Genomic DNA, 23,479 nt, shown 5'->3' with positions numbered 1-23,479 from the left:
GGCTGAACACTGCCATGACATTTTCCCTGGCTAGTAATGCCACCCCTCCTCCTTTAATCCCTGCCGCTCTATCCCATTTAAAACAGAACTCTGGAATATTGAGCTGCAAGTCCTGCCCCTCCTACAACTAGGTTTCACTAATGACTACAATATCATAATTCCATGCCCTGAGCTCATCTGCCTTTTTTACGATGCTCCTTGCATTGAAATATACGCAGCTCAGAACATTAGTCCCACCATGCCCGACCTTTTGATTCCTGGCTTAGTATGTAGGCTTAACAGCATTTATTTCTACAATCTCTCCACTATCTGTTTTGGTACTCTGGGTCCCATCCACCTGCAACTCTAGTTTAAACCACCCTGTGCAGATTTAACAAACCTTCCCACCAGGATATTAGTCTCCCTCCAGTTCAGGTACAAACCCTCCCCTCTGTACAGTCCCCACCTTCCCTGGAAGAGAGCCCAATGATCCAGAAATCTGAAGACTGTATAATCTTCCTAGTTCTGACCTCACTAGCACGTGGCACAGGCAGCAATCCTGAGATCACAACCCTGGAGCTCCTGCCCTTTAACTTAGCACCTAACTCTCTAAACTCCCTATGTAGAACCTCGTCACTTGTCCTACCCATGTCATTGGTACCTACGTGGACCATGACCTCTGGCTGTTCACCCTCCCACTTAAGAATGCTGTGGACTCGATTTGAGATGTCCCTGACACTGGCACTCGGGAATCAATATACCTTCTTACTAGCTCTTCTTTCAGTTAGTCCTGACGAAGGGTTTCGGCCCGAAACGTCAACTGTACCTCTTCCTAGAGATGCTGCCTGGCCTGCTGCGTTCATCAGCAACTTTTGTGTGTGGGAATCGCGTTTTCAAACACATATCCTCCTTTCTGTTCTGCTAACCAACAAATCCGCTGTCACTACAGCATGCCTCTTCTTCCCTTTTCCCTCCTGAGCCACAGAGCCAGACTCACTGCCAGAGACCTGCCCGCTGTGGCTTTCCTCTGGTGAGTCATTCCCACCTCCCCGCCAACAGTATCCCAAGAGGTATACCTGTTGTTGAGGGGAGCAGCCACAGGGGTATTCTGCAGTTGCTGCTGATCGACTTTCCTCCTCCTGACGATCACCCAGTCACCTACGTCCTGCACTCTGAGAGTAACTACATCCCTGCATGAGTTGTCCATCAACCCCTTCAGCCTCCTCAATGAACCAGAATCAGAATCGGGTTTATTATCACCGGCAAGTGTTGTGAAATTTGTTAACCTAGCAGCAGCAGTTCAATGCAATACATAATATAGAAGAAGAAGAAAAGAATAATAATAAATAGATAAATTACTGTATATGTTTATTGAATAGATTAAAAATCTTGCAAAACAGAAATAATATATATTAAAAAGTGAGGTAGTGTTCACGGGTTCAACGTCCATTTAGGAATCAGATGGCAGAGGGGAAGAAGCTGTTCCTGAATCGTTGAGTGTGTGCCTTCAAACTTCTGTACCCCCTACCCATGGTAACAATGAGAAAAGGGCATGCTGGAGGTCCTTAATAATGGACGCTGCCTTTCTGAGACACCGCTCCTTGAAGATATCCTGGGTACTTTATAGGTTAGCACCAAAGATGGAGCCGACTAAATTTACAACCCTCTGCAGCTTCTTTCAGTCCTGTGCCCCTCCATACCAGACAGTGATGCAGCCTATCTGAATGCTCTCTATGGTGCATCTAGAAGTTTTTGAGTGTTTCTGTTGACATGCCAAATCTCTTCAAACCCCTAATAAAGTATAGTCACTGTCTTGCCTTCTTTATAACTACATCGACATGTTGGGACCAGGTTAGGTCCTCAGAGATCTTGACACTCAGGAACTTGAAACTGCTCACTCTCTCCACTTCTGATCCCTCTGTGAGGATTCGTATATGTTCCTTCATCTTACCCTTCCTGAAGTCCACAATTAGCTCTTTCATCTTACTGACGTTGACTGCCAGGTTGTTGCTGCGGCACCACTCCACTAGTTGGCATATCTCACTCCTGTACGCCCTCTCATCACCATCTGAAATTCTACCAACAATGGCGGTATCATCAGCAAATTTATAGATAGTATTTGAGTTATTCCTAGCCACACAGTCATAGGTATAGAGTGAGTAGAGCAGTGGGCTAAGCACACACCCCTGAGCTGCACCAGTGTTGATCGTCAGTGGAGAGGAGATGTTATCACCAATCCGCACAGATTGTGGCCTTCCGGTTAGGAAGCTGAGGAACCAATTGCAGAGGTAGGTACAGAGGCCCAGGTTCTGTAACATATCAATCAGGATTGTGGGAATGATGATGTTGAATGCTGAGCTATAGTCGATGAACAGCATCCTGACATAGGTGTTTGTATTGTCCAGATGGTCTCAGGCTGTGGTAAAGAGCCATTGAGATTGCGTCTGCCGTTGACCTATTGTGGCGATAGGCAAATTGCAATGTGTCCAGGTCCTTGCTGAGGCAGGAGTTCAGTCTAGTCTTGACCAACCTCTCAAAGCATTTCATCACTGTCGATGTGAATGCTACTGGGGGATAGTCATTAAGGCAGCCCACATTATTCTTCTTAGGCACTGCCTTTAATTGTTGCCTTTTTGAAGCAAGTGGGAATTTCCGCCCATAGCAGTGAGAGGTTGAAAATGTCCTTGAACACGCCCGCCAGTTGGTTGGCACAGGTTTTCAGAGCCTGACCAGGTGCTCCATCGGAGCCTTCCGCCTTGCGAGGGTTCACTCTCTTTCAAGACAGACTAACATCAGCCTCTGAGACAGAGATCACTGGGTGCAGCAGGGATCTTCACAGCTGTAGTTATATTCTCCTTTTCAAAGTGGGCATAGAAGGCGTTGAGTTCATCTGGTAGTGAAACATCACTGCCATTCATGCTATTAAGTTTCGCTTTGTAGGAAGAAATGTCTTGCAAACCCTGCCAGAGTTGTACATCCGATGTTGCCTCCAACCTCGTTCGAAATTGTCTCTCCGCCATTGAAATAGCCCTCCACAAGTCATACCTGGTTTTCTGGTACGGACCTGGGTCACCGGACTTGAATGCCTCAGAATGCCAGAGTTCATCAGTGCTCAATTTCCTTAACGCGGAGCGTTAGAAGCTACGGCTGGATGTGCTTCTTACAGGTGTAGTCTTCAGGGACTCAAGAGGTCTCCCTGCCTTCCCACATCTGCAAGAGGAGCTTTCCACTATACAGCCTGGCACTCTCACTGCTCTAAACGTGCGATAAGAAAGAAAGAAAAAACAAGCAACAAAAAAAATTATCTACAGCCTCCATCACTCTTCAGCAAAGCCTTGATGAGCCAAATTCTCTAATCCCCACTTTAACATTGGCCCACTCTCACAATAGCTGCTCTGCTTAAATCTAACTTCTTTTTATCGGAGCAACACACACAAAATGCTGGAGGAACTAAGCAGGCCAGACAGCATCTATGGAAAAGAGCAAACAGATATTGTTTCAGGCCAAGGTGTTGACTGTTTACTCTTTTCCATAGATGCTGCCTGGCCTGCTGAGTTCCTCCAGCATCTTGTGTGTGTTGCTTGGATTTCCAGCATCTGCAGATTTTCTCTTGTTTCGTTTTATTGGACCTTGCCAAGTGCCTAATTATCAACAATCAAATGTCTCCTTGGGAACTGGGTACACTAAAATTGCCAACTGCCCCCATTTGCTCTTTTGAACTCTCTCTCCCTCTATGCAATGCACTGTCTCCATGGGAACTGTGGCATGAAAAATGTGCGAACTGCCTTTTTAAACTCTCTCTCCCGCCTTTTTAAACTCTCTCTCCCGTATTCCAATGTTTCCTCAGGAAATGTGGTGCACAAAAATTTGTTCAAACCAGATATCAGAATGGGGAAAAATGTAATCTACTCTGTAAGTGATCTTGACCATGGAATGATTGTTGGTGCCAGACAGGGTAGTTTGAGTATTTCAGAAACTGATCACCTGGGATTTTCACACAAAGTAGTGTCTAGAGTTTACAAAGGATGGTGGAGAACAAAATAACATCCAGTTCTGTGGGCGAAAGCACCTTGTTAATGAGAGAGGTCAGAGGGAAATGGCCAGACTGGTTCAAGCTAACAGGAAGGTGAGAGTAACTCAAATAATGACACGGTGGTGTGCAGAAGAACATCTATGAACGCTCAACACCCTTTATGGGGGAAAAGTGATATTTCAGGTCAAAGACTCCTGGTCAGAACAAACTGTACTTGACCACATTAGGGGTGCCAAGGCAGTGCAGTGGTTTGTGAGACTCTGATACAGCTTGGGCCATCGGAGGTTGGAGTTCATTTCCAGAGCTCCCTGTAAGGCGTTTTTGTAAACCACGGGCGCTTCCTCCCAAAGGCCAAAGACGTACTGGTAGTTGGTTAATTGGTCATGGTAAATTGTCCTGTGATTAACTGTTGCCCGTTGTATCCAACAATGACAGGAGACCTGTGTGGGAAAGTTTTTGAAGTGGAAAAATCATTGCACTGGGGAGCTCCACTCTCTCGACCTGCAGTGGAATGAGTAGTCGTCACAAACTGGGTCTACCTTGGTTACAGTAGATGACTGTGACTTTCTCTGTGCCTTGTCATGCCCTTCGCCCTCTACAAAATGTTACAGCATCACTTTCCTGGCCGTTGGATCTCCCTGTTGATCTCATCCGCCCAGTTCACTGGGGCTCACTTGACTTCGCATATTAGGACAGGCATGTTCCTATCTCAACAGGGTAGGAGGAACGCCAGCTGTCCCGCAGTTAGGGTAGTGTTAAATAGGTGGAGATACATCTCTTCCAAACGAGGTGTAAGGTGCTCCTTCCCTCTGCTAGCCTACGGGTCACCATTGGACAAGGTGTAGCACCTGCTTAGCCCCCCCGATCAGGGTCATGTGAAGTCATGGGAGCAGGTGGGGGATGGTTGTACGAGAGGCCAGTGTATATCACAAGTCCTGCTTATGTGACCACTGACACCAGGGAGACAATCTCAGAAGAGTATTGATAATGGCTGGGATCATGTGTCTGGTAAAGACACTGCCCAGAAGAAGGCAATGGCAAACCACTTCTGTGGTAAAATTATCCAAGAACAATCATGGTCATGGAAAGACCATGATCACCCATGTCACACATGATGAATGAAGAAACTAAATAGGTGGGTTTCTGGGCGGTGCGTCTCATTGGCCCGGAAGGGCCTGTTCCACACTGTATCTCTAATTAAATAAATCAGACAGGTCAAACAAATTCCATGTTATCCTGCTTAGCTTCTGATTTCCACTGTTGCTTGATCTTTTTTCCAGGTGGTAATCCACATCACTGATGAAAACGACTGCACGCCGGAGTTCCTGCATTCTATCTACAGCTGTGATAACATTCCTGAGAACATTCCCATTGGAACCTCTTTGCTGCAAGGTTGTACATACGTTTCTTATAACAGCCAGGATGTAAAGATGAGTCGTTATAAGGCATTGCTCAGACTGCACTTGGAGTATTGAGAGCAGCCTTGGGCCCCTTATCTAAGAAAAGATGTGCTGACATTGGAGATGGTCCAGAGGAGAATTACGAGAATGTTGCCAGGATTAACATATGAGGAGCATTTAATGGCTCTAGGCCTGTACTCGCTGGAGTTTAGAAGAATGAGGGGGGATCTCATTGAAACCTATCGAATATTGAAAGAGCTAGATGGAGTGGATGTGGAGAGAATGTTTCCTATGGTGAGAGAGTCTAGAACCAGATGACGCAGCCTCAGAACAGAGGGACGTCCACTAGAACAGAGATGAGGAGGAATTTCTGTAGCCAGAGAGTGGTTGAGTCTGCAGAATTCAATTGCTACAGACGGCCGTGAAGGCCGTGTCTTTGGGTATATTTAAAGCAGAGGTTGATAGGCTTTTGATTATGGAGAGAATGGGAAAATGCCAGAGGGAGAGAAAATAAATCAGCCATGATGGAATGGTGGACCAGACTCGATGGGCCGAATGGCCTAATCCTGCTCCCATGTCTTACGGTCTGAAGAAACTCTGCTACTATGTATTAAGGTTTTATACTGCCCTACAGATCAGGTTAGTATAGAGCCATGCTTCCCTCACTATTCCCAGACAATGTGAAGTGGGTTCTAGCCTGGCACTTCCAAATTATTATTTTTTTGTCTCTTTTTGACTGATCAGCAGTTTGGAGCTAGAGAGAAGTAAATTCATCTGGGATTTATACTGTGGAATAATGCCCGCCAGAACTAAACTGAAATTAGTGTAAGAAGGCCAGCAAGTGGTTTTGTATATAAATTACAGAAGTTATAAAGTTGTGTTTTTATAGTGTATTCTTTTCTAGGAAGGAGAGTGAAAAGATGAGTGGTAATTGAGGGAAGACAAATGCCAAACTTGGCCATAAATAGTCATTCTTAGACAGAGATGAGGGAAGAATTTCTTCTGCCAGAGGATAGTGAATCTGTGGAATTCATTGCCACGGGCATCTATTGAGACCAAGTCATTGAGTGTATTTAAAGTGGAGGTTGATAGGTTCTTGATTAGTAATGGTGTCAAAGGTTACAGGGAGGAAGCAAGGAGAATGGGTTTGAGAGGGATAATAAATCAGCCATGATCGAATGACGGAACAGACTCAATGGGCCAAATGGCCTAATTCCACTCCTATGTTTAACGGTCTTATGCTCAAACTGTAGAACTGTTAATATATTGTAAGTGGTGATTGAAACAAAAGTTATTCTTGAAATGAAAGTATTTATAAATATGCCATGGGGCATGATATTCAATTACTTCAGAATTGTACGACTAGTTACATTTTAATTGAATAAACTTTTCTGGAACTAAGTCATCAAACTGCACAGCCTCTGTGTAGGGCACCATGGTGGCATGGGGGTATTACATTTCAGGGCATCTGAGCTTGGAGTCCAATTCTGGCATCCTCTGTAAGAAGTTTGTATGTTCTCCCCCTGACCAAGTGGGTTTCCCCTGGGTGCTCAGTTCCTTCCCACAGTCCGAAGACTTACCAGTGAGTAGGTTAATTGGTCAATGTAAATTGTCCTGTTGGCTGAGGTCGACATGGATGTTGCTGTCTACATGATATGCAAGTACAATATAGAGGGGAAGCTGATGTCCATGTAGCAAGCTCCCCCTCTCTACACATCTGATGAACCCAAAAGAAAGCCAGAGACCAATACAGCTTGGTAGCAGCAGCGTTGTATGAGTTGCCAATCAGCATTGAACTCAACGTAGGACTGCCTTCGATTTACTCCCGAAGCCTTCCCTGTGAGTGGGTATAGCCGCAAGGCAGCAGAGGTTTGAGATCAGAGCTTTCCTTCTCCAAGGTGTGCTGCCAACCATGGCCGACGAGCCCCATTCTGCCTGAAACGACTGGGTTTAAGGCATCAATACCCTGCCTTTGTCCCTTCTCCTCTCAGTAGAAACGGTTCCACTGGGCTTAGTCGCTAAGCCACACATGAAGGTCAGGAACTGGACTTGGTTGTCAGAGGCTATATGAGGCGCATGCTATTGGAAGCATTTAAAAGGAACTTAACCCCACTACCTCCTTTTGCTATGACAACCTTAAGGAACCTGTGATTAGGCTGGATTTAAATAGGTGGGGTGCTGGGTGGCATGGCTCATTGAGGTGAAACAGCCTGTTCCATGCTGTATATCTAAATAAAATAAAATTAAAATGGATGTTTCAGATGTTTACATTTGAAACATTAGTGTAAGTTCAAGATCAGTTACTACTCCTCATTCATCAGGCTCTTGAACCAGAGGGGATAACTTCACTCAACTTCACTTGCCCCATCACTGAACTGTTCCCGCAACCTATGGACTCACTTTCAAGGACCCTTCATCTCATGTTCTCGATATTTATTCTTTAGTTATTTACAAAAATTGGCTGGGACTACAACTAGAGGTCATGGGTTAAGGGTGAAAGGTGAAACATTTAAGGGGAACTTTAGGGGGAACTTCTTCACTCAGACAGCCATGAGAGTGTGGAATGAGCTGTCAGCACAAGTGGTGCATGCAAGCTCAATTTCAACACTGAAGAGAAGTTTGGATAGGTCTGTACATGGATGGTAGGGATATGGAGGGCTATGGTCCGGGTGCAAACTGGTGGGAGTAGGCAATTTCAGTGTGGACTAGATGGGCTGAAGGGCATGTTTCTGTGCTGTAATTTTCTATGACTCTATTATTCTTTTTTGCACAGTTAGTTGTCTTTGACCTAGTTGGGTGGTCTTTCATTTATTCTGGTATGGTTACTATTCTATAGATTTATTGAGTATGCCCACAAGAAAATGAACATCAGGGTTGTATACGATGACATATACAGTATGTACTTTGATAATAAATTTACCTTGAACTTTGATTGTAAAGTGAACATATTCAGATCCTGTTTGAAATGTTATGGCAAATTGTGGATCTGTTTATAATAGGGGTCTGGTGAGTGCAGCAATTTGATTAGAGAGGGATTCCGGAGATGTATGTGGAACGACCTCTTGTTAAAATCTCATCTGGGTTCCTTATTCAGGCTCTGTTCTAGCTGCTGTGATTTGAATGTTGACACATCTGCAAGGGCTGAAAGTTATTTGTTTGTAAGATTTAAGGTTTTCATATTCATCAACAAAGACCAAAGATTTTGCCTTTTATTGCTGCCAATCTGTCAAAGGCGAAGTGAAGTGAGTTTTCTTACAATGGTGACAAAGCCAGCAGTTGCTTTAATGATGGAAGATCCTCCTTTGATTATTTTCAGGGCACTTTGAACTAGAAATGTCAACGTTGCCTCAGTTGGCTGTGCTTCATTCATGTCCGAGTAAATGAGATTTGAGTTTTATAGAGAAGGCGATCTTGGAAAAGTACATTTAATTAAACCTTATTACACCATTAAAAGGAATGCTTAATGAAGGATTACTCATGTCAAAGAAAAAAAAATTAAATTGTTCAAATTAAAGTGAAGTTCTGACATCAGCTAACTTTTTTAATTAGGTGGCATTTCAAATTTGCTGAAATATTTTCCTTATACTTTGAAACTTCCAAATAGTTTGACAGTTTAGCTGAAGAAGACATTAGATTTCATTTTAAAGTGCACTAATTTCTGCTGTTAAACAGTACGTTTGTTGCCAGCACCATGCTGATAGTGGTGTTTATCTCAAGCAGATGTATAGTGAGATCTGTTTGAATTGAAAACATGGTGGATTCCGGTTAATTGGGACACATCAGGACCAGTACATTTTGGTCCAAGTCAGCAGCTGCTCTAATTAGTCAAAGTTTTATGGAAATATTGAAAAGGGTATAAAAAAGTTTATATATGGCTCAGAATGTTGGACAATATCTAGTAACATGAGGAAACAAATTATAGCAGCAGAGATGTGGTTTTTGAGGAGGATGCAAAGAATATCATGGACGAAATGAATATCTAACGAGGATGTCATGAACAAAGCAAACACAAAAAGAGAAATAATGAATGCGATCATGAAAAGGCAACGTAATTTCATTGGACATGTGATTAGGAAAGAGGAGTTAGAATGCATGGTAATTATGGGAAAGATTGAAGGGAAGAAAGCAAGAGGAAGACAAAGACAAATGATGATGGAGACAGCAGCCAGAGAATTGGAAATGAATACCAATGAATTGATCCACTTGACCCGAAACAGGAGTGTGTGGGCCACGGCAGTCAAAGCTCAAACTGGGCACGGCACCTGGTGATGGTGATGATAAAAAAGTTTAACTGAGTAACAAATTATATACTTAAATGAAATACAGAATAAATTAGAACACTATCAATAGTACTACAGCACTATAAAACTGTGTATTAGTTCCTATGGTTATCGATGGAGGAAATCATCAGTATACGCCGCCATGTTTTTTAAATTGACTGTAAATGAACAAATCAGCACAGACACCTAGTACAGATCTAGTACACCTAGTGACCTGATAGAGGTATATAAGATGATGAGAGGCGTTGATCGTGTGGATAGCCAGAGGCCTTTTCCCAGGGCTTGAAATGGCTAACATGAGGGTGTATAATTTTTAGGTGCTTAGAAGTAGGTACAGGGTGGATAAGTTTTCCACACAGGGTAGTGGTGTGTGGAATGCACTGCCAGCAACGGTGGTAGAGGTGGATACAATAGGGTCTTTTAAAAGACTCTTAGATAGGTACATGGAGCTTAGAGAAATAGAGGGCTATGAGGTAGGGAAATTCTAGGCAGTTTCTAGAGTAGGTTGCATGGTCAGTAAAACACTGTGGGCCGAAGGGCCTGTAATCTGCTGTAGATTTCTATATTCCATGTACCCTGAAACCTCATCATTAATAATGGACTCCAACATTTTTCCGTCCACTGAAGTAAGGCTAACTGGCCTGTAATTTCCTTTCTTCTGCCTCCCTCTTTGTTTAAAGAGTGGAGAGTGACATATGCAGTTTTCCAGTCCTCGAGAACCATTCCAGAATCTAGTGATTCTTGAAAGATCATTACTAATTCATCCACAATCTCTTCAGCTACCTCTCTCATCTGACTCAGGTGACTTAGTAATGATTGGGAGTGACTTGGGACCTTTCAGCTTCCCAGGTACCTTCTCCTGAGTAATTGCAGCTGCTCTCTCTTCTGCCTCTTCACACTCTCGAATTTCCTTAGTGAAAGCTGATGCAAAATATTTAAGTTCATTTGCCACATATTTGTCCCCCTTTACTACCTCTCCAGTGTCATTTCCAGTGGCTCAATATCCACTCTCACCGCTCCTTTAGTCTTTATATATCTGAAAAACTTCTTGAATCCTCTTCTATATTGTTGGCTAGCTTTATATTTAATTTTTTATGGCTTCTTTAGGTGCCTTCTGTTGGTTTTTAAAAGATTCCAAATACTTTAACTTCCCACTAATTTTTGCTTTATTATATGGTTTCTCTTTTGCTTGTATACTATCCTCGACTTCCTCTGTCAGCCATAGTTGCCTCATTCTCCCTTTAGAATACTTCTTCATCTTTGGGATGTATCTATCCTGAGCCTTCCAAATTTTCCCCTAAACACCAGCCCTGCTGTCATCATCCCTGCTAATGTCCTCTTCCAGTCAGCTTTGGCCAGCTCTTCTCTCATACCTCTGTAATTCCCTTTACTGCACGGTAACACTGATACATCTGACTTTAGCTTCTCCTTCTCAAACTGCACAGTGAATTCTATCATATTATGATCACTATCTCTTAAGGGCTCCTTTATCTTAAGCTCCTTAAACAAACCTGTTTCATTACACAACAACAGGAATTCTGCAGATGCTGGAAATTCAAGCAACACACATCAAAGTTGCTGGTGAACGTAGCAGGCCAGGCAGCATCTCTAGGAAGAGGTGCAGTCGACGTTTCAGGCCGAGACCCTTCGTCAGGACTAACTGAAGGCATTACACAACACCTAGTTCAAAATTGCCTTTCCTCTGGTAGGCTCAATCACAAGCTACTCTAAAAAGCCATCTTGTAGGCATTCTTAAAATTCCCTCTCTTGAGATCTAGCACCAACCTGATTTTCCCAATCCACCTGCATATTGAGACATTCAGGAGACCCTTATGTAGGCAAAGGAATGAAAGAAAAATGGAGGGCTATGATGTTAGATTGATCTTAGAGTATGTTAAGTGGTCAGCACAACATTGTACATGAAGGATCTGTATTGTGCTGTAATGTTCTATGTTCTTTCATCCAATGACAAGGAGTGTTTTTATATACGCTCCGTGGCCACTTTATATGTTTTGTCCTGTACCTGATAATGTGGCCAAACAGTGCATGTTTGTGACTTTCTGCTGCTGGAGCCCATCCACGTCGAAGTTCAACGTTTGTGCGTTCAGAGATGCTATTCTGCACACCACTGTTGTAACGCATGGTTATTTGAGTTACTGCTGCCTTCCTGTCAGTTTGAACAAGTCTGGCTATTCCTTTTTGCCCGCAGAACCGCTTCTCACTGGATTGTTTTTTCGTTTTTCACACTATTCTCTGTAAACTCTCAAGACAGTTGTCAGCATTTCCTGAGATACTCAAACCACCCCATCTGGCACCAACAATATTTCCATGGTCAAAGTCACTTGGATCACATGTCTCCCCCTTTATGATATTTGGTCCAAACAAGAAATGACCAGCTTGACCATGTCTACATACATTTATGCATTGGGTTGCTGTACCTAATAAAGTGTCCATTGAGCATACAACGGAAAAATAATTCACAAAGAGCAGCCTTCTGGTAATTTACCAGTCCTTTTGGCTTTTCCTTCTCATCACACCGTTAAAGAACAGAGGCTTTGATGCAGCTGGGCGAATGAAGATGAGTTAATCAATCTTAGCCAAAGGCATGTACTGAAGCAAAGTGCACTGTTGAATAAATTCAACATGTAACAGGAGGAACATCCTTCCCTTTCGGCTCATTATGCTAAACAAGTTTGAGGAATGTCAGTTTACAATCCCAATGGGCACAGGTCCACAGTCTACCTACGTTAAATATATACATACAAAATATGCTTCGACTTTCTTATAATATTAAGAGGCAAGAAATGTTAGTGCTGGCAATTAAAATAGACTGAATGGCATTTTTGTCAGAAGTTGGCAGTCAAAGTTGTTATTATAATTTCTAATTTTAACAGTTGTAGGAACTTTCTTCATCCCACAATTGCCTGCATTTTGCCCCCATCCTTCTAAACCTTTCCTGTATACGAATCCGTCCAAAATGTTTTTATTTAAATATTGCAGATATTTTTAAATATGAACACATACCGCTTGCTCTGGCAGTAAATTCCTTAAGACTGTGAGACATAGGAGCAGAATTAGGCCATTCAGCCCAACAAGTCTGCTCTGCCATTCCATCAAGTCGGATATATTATCTATCTCAACTCCATTTTCCTGCCTTCTCCCTGTACTTTGACATGCTGCCCATCAAGAACTTATCGACCTCCATTTAAACATACCCAGTGACTTGGCCTCCACAGCCACCTGTAGCAATGAATTCCACAGATTCACCACTCTCTGGCTTGAGAAATTCCGCCTCTTCACTGTTCTAAATGGCCTCCCTCTATTCCAAGGCTGTGTTCTCTGGTACTAGACTCACCCACCATAGGAAAGATACTGGCTGCATCCACTCTGTCTAGGCCTTTCAATATTTGATAAGTTTCAATGAGATTTCCTCCACCCCACCCCCACCACCACCACCATTCTTCTAAACTCCAGCGAGTACAGGCCCAGAGCCGTTAAACACTTCTCATATTTTAACCCTTTCATCCCCAGGATACTCCTCCTGAACCTCCTGTTGACCCTCTTCAATATCCATCCACTCAATACATCTTGGCGAGCTTTCACACACTCGCCTCGCCAAAGCCTCCACATCCTTCTTATAGTGTTCCAATGAAAACTTTATACAGTTCTCCAAAGGTGGCCTAAGTAAACTCCTTTCTACCATAGGCCTCTATCCCCAGCGGAACTTCCTGATGAACCTCAGGTCACCATGTTCCATGTCTCTGTATTTATTTAGAGATACAGTGTGAAGAACCCAATGATCCACATCTCCCAGCAACCCACCTATTTAACCCAATCACAAGACAATTTACAGTGACCAATAAGTCTACCATCCACTCCGTCTTTGTACTGTGCTTGGAAACCCACGCTGTCACGGGTAGAACACACGTACTGTTTACAGTGGATGTTGGGATTTAACTCTAAACTCCAAACTCTGATGCCCGAGCTGTAAAAGGGTCACACTGACTGATACGTTACCATGGTTTCCCAGTTAGTTGTTGTTATATGTGTGTTCTTTGCAAAGTTTACAGTACTGTACCAAAGCCTTAGACACATACTGTATATACAGCTAGGGTGCCCAAGACTTTTGCACAGTACTGCAGTAATTTCATGTACTGCACTGTACTGCTGCCACAGAAAAACAACAAATTTCATGACATATGTGAGTGATGATAAACCTGATTCTGATATGGGTCTCTACTGTGTATTGACAGTGGAAAGGAGGCATAGAGAGGGGAATCATGGTTGTGAAAAAAGGAAGGGAGAGGGGAGGGAGCAGGAAGCACCAGAAGGACATTCTGTATTGATCAGTAAACCAATTGTTTGCGATCAAATGACCTTGCCTAGTGTCTCAGGGCTGGGTGTGTCTGCACATGTGCCACGACCTGTCCCTGGCACTCCTTCTCTGCCACCTGTCCCACACCCCTCCCACAGTGCACCAATCTCGCCATTCCCAACCTCCTTTGCTCTTGCCAGTTTAACAAATTTGCTGTTCACTCCACATTAACAAATACAGTACTGTGCAAAAGTCTTAGGCACCCTAGCTATAAATGTAAAGAAGCTCAGTACTGTACACGTTTTATGCTAGCAAATGGTGTTGTGATAATCAATATCATATGCTAAATTCACTTCTAAATTATACTTGTAAGGGATCTTGGGGTTCACGTCCTCAAACTTGTTGATAGGGTGGCTAACAAGACATATATGGAGTGTTGGCCTTCATTAGTTGCAGGACAGAGTTCAAGAGCCACGATGTAATGTTGTAACATGCACAAAATGCTGGAGGAACTCAGCAGGACAAGGAGATTCTATGGAAAAAAGTAAACAGTTGACACTTCTGGCCAAGAACTTTCATCAGGCCTGGAAGAAAATGCTGAGGGGTCAGGGTACGAAGGTGGGGGGAGGTAATTTTGCAGCTCTATTAAACCCTGGTTAGACTACACTTGGAGTATTGTGTTCAGTTCTGGTCACCCCATTGTAGGAAGGATGTGGAAGCTTTAGAGAGGGTGCAGTGGTGGGATACCAGGATGGGCTGTTGGATTAGAGAGCATGGTTCACGAGGAAATTTTGAATAAGCTAGGACTTTTCTCTTTGGTGAGAAGGAGGATGAGAGGTAACCTAATAGAGGTGTACAAGATGACAAGAGGTATAGATAGAAAGGACAATCCTTTTCTCAGGGTGGAAATGGCTAATATCAGTGAGATAATTTTAAGATGATTGTAGGAGAGTGTAAATGTTGATATCAAAGATAATTTATTTCACAGAGAGAGAGATGGGTATGTAGAACACCCTGCCATGAGTGGTGGTAGAGGCAGATACAATAGGAGCAATTAAGACCATGAAATATTGGAGCAGAGTTAGCCCATCCTGAGGCTGGAGGCCTCTCTCCCTGTGTGGATGGGGAGGGGTGGGGGGGAGAAAGGGGTTTATTTTTTCATTGCTGTTGCCTCTATTGTTCTGTTGAACATTGTGGGTATGCTATGTTGGTGCTGGAATGCGTGGCAAAACCTGTGGGCTGCCCCAGGCACATCCTCGGGTTGTGTTGGTTGTTAATGGAAATGACACGTGTCATTGTGTGTTTCAATGTACTTATGATAGATAAAGGATCCTAAATCTGAGAGGGCATAATTTTAAGGAGAAAAGTATAGGGGAGATGTCAAGGGTAAGTTCTTCACACAGAGAGTGTGGGTGTGTGGAACGCCCTGCCAGTGTGGTGGTGGAGGCAGATACATTAGGGATATTTAAGAGACTCTTAGATAGGTACATGGATGTTAGGGCTAGGTGGGGGGGGGGGGGGGAAGATTTGATTGATCTTGGAGTAGGTGAAAAGATTGGTGCAATACTGTGAACCAAAGGGCCTGTACTTGCTGTAATGTTCTACGTTCTATGATATATATTCAGTGGCTGAGCTTTCCTTCATAACTTCCTGGATTAGAGGGCATGTGCTATGATGAGAGGTTGGACAAACTTGTGTTGTTTTCCCTGGAGTGGCGGAATCTTAGGGGAGATCTGATAGAGGTTTATAAAATTTTGAGAAGCATGGATAGAGAAGATGGGGAACATCTTTTTTCCCAACGTTGAAATGTCTAATATCAGGGGGCATGCAATTAAGGTGAGAGAGGGTCATTTCAAAAGAAATGAAAGGGGCAAGTTGCCAGGGACCTGTTCTTGCTGGAGTTTAGAAGAATGAGGAGTTGGGGGATCTCAATGAAACCAATCAAATATTGAAAGGCCTAGATAGAGGCCTAGATTGGACAAAGTCAGCATGGATTTGTGAAAGGAAAATCATGTCTGACGAATCTCATAGAATTTTTTGAGGATGTAACTAGTAGAGTGGATAGGGGAGAACCAGTGGATGTGGTATATTTGGATTTTCAGAAGACTTTTGACAAGGTCCCACACAGGAGATTAGTGTGCAAACTTAAAGCACACGGTATTGCGGGTAAGGTATTGGTGTGGGTGGAGAGTTGGTTAGCAGACAGGAAGCAAAGAGTGGGAATAAACGGGACCTTTTCAGAATGGCAGGCGGTGACTAGTGGGGTACCGCAAGGCTCAGTGCTGGGACCTCAGTTGTTTACAATATATATTAATGACTTGGATGAGGGAATTAAATGCAGCATCTCCAAGTTTGCGGATAACACGAAGCTGGGTGGCAGTGTTAGCTGTGAGGAGGATGCTAAGAGGATGCAGGGTGACTTGGATAGGTTGGGTGAGTGGGCAAATTCATGGCAGATGCAATTTAATGTGGATAAATGTGAAGTTATCCACTTTGGTGGCAAAAATAGGAAAACAGATTATTATCTGAATGGTGGCCGATTAGGAAAAGGGGAGGTGCAACGAGACCTGGGTGTCATTATACACCAGTCATTGAAAGTGGGCATGCAGGTACAGCAGGCGGTGAAAAAGGCGAGTGGTATGCTGGCATTTATAGCGAGAGGATTCGAGTACAGGAGCAGGGAGGTACTACTGCAGTTGTACAAGGCCTTGATGAGACCACACCTGGAGTATTGTGTGCAGTTTTGGTCCCCTAATCTGAGGAAAGACATCCTTGCCATAGAGGGAGTACAAAGAAGGTTCACCAGATTGATTCCTGGGATGGCAGGACTTTCATATGAAGAAAGACTGGATGAACTGGGCTTGTACTCGTTGGAATTTAGAAGATTGAGGGGGGATCTGATTGAAACGTATAAGATCCTAAAGGGATTGGACAGGCTAGATGCAGGAAGATTGTTCCCGATGTTGGGGAAGTCCAGAACGAGGGGCCACAGTTTGAGGATAGAGGGGAAGCCAGTTAGGACCGAGATTAGGAAAAACTTCTTCACACAGAGAGTGGTGAATCTGTGGAATTCTCTGCCACAGGAAACAGTTGAGGCCAGTTCATTGGCTATATTTAAGAGGGAGTTAGATATGGCCCTTGTGGCTACGGGGGTCAGGGAGTATGGAGGGAAGGCTGGGGCGGGGTTCTGAGTTGGATGATCAGTCATGATCATAATAAATGGCGGTGCAGGCTCGAAGGGCCAAATGGCCTACTCCTGCACCTATTTTCTATGTATAGAGCGGACGTAGAGAGGACATCTCCTATCACGTCCACAGCATTTTGGAGAGGGAGGGAGAGCAACCAGATGTTGGTACCAATGACATAGGAAGGAAAAGCAGAGAGGTCCTGAAAAGAAAATTTAGAAAGCTAGGTAGAAAGCTGAGAAGCCGGACCTCCTGGGTCATAATTTCTGGATTGCTGCCTGTGCCACACGCCAGTGAGAGTAAAAACAGGCAGATAAATGGATGACTGAGAAGCTGGTGCAGGGGGCAGGGCTTCAAGTCCTTGGATCATTGGGATCTCTCCTGGGGGAGGTATGACCTGTTCAAAAGTGACAGGTTGCACCTGAACCCGAGGAGGACCAATATTCTCACGGGCAGGTTTGTTAGAGCTGTTGGGGAGGGTTTAAACTAATTTGACAGGGGGATGGGAACATGGGTGAAGGGACTTGGGATAGGACGGATTGTAAAAAAGTAAACATAGCATGTAGTCAGGTTGTCAGGAAGGGCAGGCAGGTGATGGGACTTAGTTGCAGCCAGCAGGGTGAGTATCAAAACATTAGGGATGCAAAATCAGAAAGGATACCAAATACAATACTCAAGGTGTTGTATCTAAATGCACGTAGTATAAGAAATAAGGTTGATAGTCTTGTTTCAATATTACAGAATGCCAGGTAAGATGTTGTGGCCATCAGTGAATTCTGAAAGGTGGCTGAAGGATGGTTGTAGTTGGGAGCTGAATGTCCAAGGTTACACATTATATCGGAGGGATAGGAAGAGCAGAGGGGATGGTGTGGCTCTACTGGTGAAGAATGGCATTAAATCAGTAGAAAGAAGTGGCATAGGATTGGAAGATGTTGAATCCTTGTGGGTTGAGTTAAGAAACAGCAAGGATAAAAGGACATTGTTGGCAGTTATATACAGGCCTCCCAACAGTGGCTGGGAGGTGAACCACAGGAAATTTCTATTAGGAAATAGAAAAGGCAAGTCAAAAGGGCAATGTTATGGTAGTCGCGGGAGATTTTGACGTGCAGGTCAATTGGAAAAATCAGGTTGGTAATGGATCTCAAGAGACTGACTTTGTTGAATGCTTATTAGAGCAGTTTGTTGTTGAGCCTACTAGGGGATCAACTATAGTGGATTGAGTGTTATGTAATGAACTGGAGACGATTAGGCAGCTTAAGGTAAAAGAACCCTTAGGAACCAGTGACCACAATATGATTGAGTTCAACTTGAAATTTGATAGGGAGAAAGTAAAGTCTGATGTAGCAGTATTTCAGTAGATTAAGGGAAATTACAGTGGTCTGAGAGAGGAGCTGGCCAAAGTGAATTGGAAGGAGCTGCTGGCAGGGATGTCACCAGGGCAGCAATGATGTGCATTTCTGGGAAAAATGAGGAAGGTGCAGGACATGTGTATTCCAAAAATGAAGAAATATGCAAATGGTAAAATAGTACAACCGTGGCTGACAAGGGAAGTCAAAGCTATTGTAAAAGCAAAAGAAAATGCATACAGCAAAGCAAAAATTAGTGGGAAGATAGAGAATTAGGAAGTCTTTAAAAACCTACAGAGAGCAACAAAAAAATCATTAGAGGGGAAAAGATGAAATATGAAAGCAAGCTAGCAAATAATATCAAAGTGGATAGTAAAAGTTTTTTAAAGTATGTTAAGAATAAAAGAGAAATGAAGTGGATATAGGACTGCTATAAAATGAAGCTGGAGAAATAATAACGGGGGACAGGGAGATGGCTGATGAACTAAATGAGTATTTTGCATCAGTCTTAATTGTGGAAGACACTAGCAGTGTGCCTGATGTTGTAGTGTGTGAAGGAAGATAAGTGAGTGCAGTTAGTGTTACAAGAGAGAAGGTGCTCAAAAAGACCTAAAGGTACATAAGTCACCTGGACTAGAGGAACTGCACGCTAGTGTTCTGAAAGAGGTAGCGTTAGAGATTGTGATGGAATTAGAAATGATCTTTCAAAAACCATTGGATTCTGGCATGGTGTCAGAGGACTGGAAAATTGTAAATGTTACTCCACTCTTTAAGAAAGGAGGAAGGCAGCAGAAAGTAAATTATAGACCATTCAGCTTGACCTCAGTGGCTAGGAAGATGTTGGAGTCAGTGGTTAAGGATGAGGTGATGGAGTACTTGGTGACACAGGACAAGATAGTACAAAGCCAGCACAGTTTTGTTTAGGGAAAATCCTGCCCGATGAACCTGTTGGAATTCCTTGAGGAGATTACAAGTAGGTTAGATAAAGGTGATGCAGTGGATGTTGTATATTTTGATTTTCAGAAGATCTTTGACAAGTTTCCACACATGAGGCTGCTTACCAAGTTAAGAGCTCATGGTATTACAGGAAAGTTACTAACATGGTTAGAGCATTGGCTGATTGGTAGGAGGCAGCGAGTGGGAATAAAAGGATCCTTTTCTGGTTGGCTGCCAGTGACTAGTGGTGTTCCACAGGGGTCGATGTTGGGACCACTTCTTTTTATGCTGTTTTTAAATGATTTACTTGATGGAATAGATGGCTTTATTGCCAAGCTTGCCGATAATATGAAGATTGGTGGAGGGGCAGGTAGTGCTGAGGAAACAGGAAGGTTGCAGAAAGACTTGGACAGATTAGGTGAATGGGCAAGAAAGTGCCAAATGAAATACAATGTTGGAAAATGCATGGTCATGCAGTTTGGTTTTCTAAACAGGGAGAAAATCCAGGAATCTGAGATGCAGAGGGACTGGGGAGTCCTTGTGCAGAACACTCTAAAGGTTAACTTGCAGATTAAGTTGGTGGTAAGGAAGATGAATGCCATGTTAGCATTCATTTCAAGAGGTCTAGAATGCAAGAGCAAGGATGGGACGCTGAGGCTTTATAATGCATTAATGAGCCCTCCCCTTGAGTATTGTGAACAGTTTTGGGCCCCTCATCTTAGAAAGGATGTGCTGGCATTGGAGAGGGTCCAGAGGAGGTTTACAAGGATGATTCCAGGAACGAAAGGATTATTATTCCAGGATTCCAGGAATGAAAATGAACATTTGATGGCCCTGGGTCTGTACTCACTGGAATTCCGAAGGATGAGGAGAGATCTCATTTAAACCTTTCCAATGTTGAAAGGCCAAGAGAGATTGGATGTGGAAACGATGTTTCCCATGGTGGGAGAGTCTAGGATAAGAAGGCACAGCCTCAGGATAGAGGGTCGCCCTTTCAAAATAGAAATGATAGCAAGTTTGTGGAATTTTTTCCACATGCAGCTGTGGAGGGCAGGTTGTTGGGTGTATTTAAGACAGACATTGATAAGTTCTTGATTGGATGTGGTATCAAAAGGGAGAAGGCCGGGAACTGGGGTTGAGGAGGAGAAGAAAAAAGGATCAGTCATGATTGAATAGCGGAGCAGACTGGATGGGCCAGATGGCTTTGTTCTGCTCCTCTGTCTTATGGTCTGATGGAGTCTAGGAGCAGAGGGCACAGCCTCAGAATACAAGGACATCCTTTTAGAACAGAGATGAGGGACTTTCTTTAGCTTGAGGTGGTAAATCTCTGAAATTCATTTCCACAGATGATTGTAGAGGCCATCAGGTAGATTTAAAGTGATGGTTGATAGATTGTTGATCAGTCAGGGAGTCAATGGTTACGGGAAGAAGGCAGGAGAATGGGGTTGAGAAGGATAATAAATCAGACGCGATGGAATGGCAGATCAGGCTCAATGGGCCAAATGGCCTAATTCTGTTCCTATGTTAGATCTTACACCATCCCCAATATTTGGGCAGAATTGTGGAGCAATGTCCAGCCAAACAGCGTTTAGATTGTAGAGGAAAAACTGGAGGAAAATAAGTAAAAACTAACCAAGCAAGTTAAGTTGGTGGCCATTTTACTTTTAACACTTTCTATGATGTGTTAATGCTTCACTGCAATTTTGCAGTGATGTATAAAAACAAAAGTTATCAAAAATTAAATCAAAGGTAGACAAAGGTTTGAAATGTCTAATACAGGAGAGCACGTATTTAAGGTGAGGGGATCATTTCGAAGGAGATGTGAGAGGTAGGATTTTTTACACACAGAGTGGTGGGTGCCTGGAATGCGCTGCCTGGGGTGGTGGTAGAGGCAGATACATTGGGTACTTCAAAAGATTGAAAAAGAGAAAAGAAGAGACGTTTGGACAGGCACATGAATGGGAGGAAAATGGAGGGATATGGACATAGTGTAGACAGAAGGGATTAGTTTAGTTGGCCATTTGGTGATTAATCAAAGTGGTCTGGCACAACACAGTGAGCCAAAGGACCTGTTTCTGTGCCGTACTGTTTGAATGTTATATAACTAAAGTGCAGTTTTGTTTTACACACAGTGTTGGCTGAAGGGCCTGTTCCTGTGCTGGACTACTCGTATGTTCTGAAACTGAAGTGCTGTTTTGTTTTACACACAGTGTTGGCGCAGGATTGTGACACAGGCCTCAATGCAGAGATCTCCTATTTCTCCCAGGCTGCTGAATTTGCCGTCACTCCTCAGGGACTCGTCAGCCCAAAGCAACCACTGGACTATGAGCAGCCCAACCACATGTATGAATTTGCTGTCACCGCCGTCGACAAAGGCCACCCCCCTCGGACTGGGACAGCATCCGTCAGGATAAGGATAACCAATGTCAATGACGAAAGCCCTGTGTTTTCACAGAATGTGTATGTGAACTTCTGACTGGGGAGCAGGGAAAAAAATCTAAGCTGGTGGGAAGAGAAATGTACCTCAATGTTATAATTCACTGGTTAAAGCCTATTTTGAGCCCATTTCTAAGAAAGGATGTGTTGGCATTGGGAAGGGAGAAGAAGTTAATGAAACTCATCTCAGGAATGAAAGGGTGAACGTGTATGAGGAGTATTTGATAGCTCTGGGCCTGTACTCACTGGAGTTTAGAAGAATGAGGGGGATCTCATTGAAACATATCAAATATTGAAAGGTCTCAATAGAGTGGATGTGGAGAGGATGTTTCCTGTAACTGAGGAGTCTAGGATCACAGGGCACAGCTCAGAATTGAGAGACGTCCATTTGAAACAGAGATGAGGAGGGGTTTCTTTTAGCCAGAGAGTTGAGAATCTGTGGAATTCATTGTCATAGACAGCCGTGGAGGTCAAATCATTGGTATATTTAAAGCAGATTTTGATAGATTCTTGATTACTAAGGGTATTTTGGGTTACAGGGAGAAGACAAGAGAATGAAATTGAGAGGGGTATTAAATCAGCTATGATGAAATGGCAGAGCAGACTCAGTGGGCCAAATGGCCTAATTCTGCTCCTATGTCTCATGGTCTTATAAATAAAAAAGCAGTTTTACAACCAATTTTCTCTGCTTTGGAGGCGGAGAATTTTGTGTCCCTGAGTGGCATTCTGTGGAAGCTGGAGTCTCGGAGAGTTTGCAATTTAAACTGGAAGCAATCCAGGAAAAAAATAGCTTTGCCCAGATACTGCTGAGTACCCAGAGTGAATCAGTCAGAACACTCATTCCCGCAACGAAGCTCAGATGAGACCCCAGTTCTCCATGAAATGAATCTTTAAAGTGATCCCGAGTCTCCACTGAGCAGAACATCAGTGTTTAGCCTAATGGTATGTCATGAGATTTGTTCAATGTTTCAAAAGTAGTGCCCACAAAGGATTACTTTATACATTTAGCATGCTCTTGATGCCCTTCTTTTCCTTTCAATAATTCTGGAGGATTTTCCTTCCCTTTTTGTAACTGTTAGTATCGGAAACAGATGTTCTCAGACAGAACACTCTATTCATTGGTAAAGTCGAGGAAACAGAAATCCTATGGTTCTTAACACCAGCTCAGTGTTTTTTCTGTTGCTCTAGTTTCTTGACGCAGAATTTAGATTAAATTGCACTTATTCTGATAACATTGCCGTATATGATTGATATAGAAACAGGATTTTTGGCCCATCCAGTCTGTTTAGTCCTCCAAGAGGACCACGACCTTGTAGGGTTTGGAGTCTTCGTGCTCCAATGACCCGACGAGCTATGTTGGCTCGAAGGGTAGAAGCCAGACTAAGAGTAGTCCACTGGTCCTCCATGTTCAGAGGTTCAGCTCAGGGTTAACAACCTTCACTGGTGAAACAAAATTGTTATGGAAACAGCAATGAAGAATCTTTCTACACAAACAGAAATGTAGAGGACCTTCATTGCTGCCCCAAATGCCAGTGGCATAATGGGCAGTAAGCAAGTCCGTTTAGACCA

General features: G+C 43.4%; 1 protein-coding gene across 1 annotated transcript in view; it reads left to right on the top strand.

Annotated features, from left to right (window-relative positions):
* The window catches only part of LOC140201278 (neural-cadherin), a 286,782-nt gene that overhangs the window by 174,112 nt on the left and 89,191 nt on the right, over positions 1–23,479 (top strand). The window contains exons 5-6 of the mRNA XM_072265547.1: positions 5,293–5,404; positions 21,685–21,934. Coding sequence (XP_072121648.1) covers positions 5,293–5,404; positions 21,685–21,934 — 362 coding nt within the window. The remainder of the gene's footprint in view (positions 1–5,292; positions 5,405–21,684; positions 21,935–23,479) is intronic.

The sequence above is a fragment of the Mobula birostris genome, chromosome 1, assembly GCF_030028105.1.
Source record: "Mobula birostris isolate sMobBir1 chromosome 1, sMobBir1.hap1, whole genome shotgun sequence".
In the NCBI taxonomy this organism is placed as follows: Eukaryota; Metazoa; Chordata; class Chondrichthyes; order Myliobatiformes; family Myliobatidae; genus Mobula; species Mobula birostris.
This window is presented reverse-complemented; position numbering and strand designations above follow the sequence as displayed.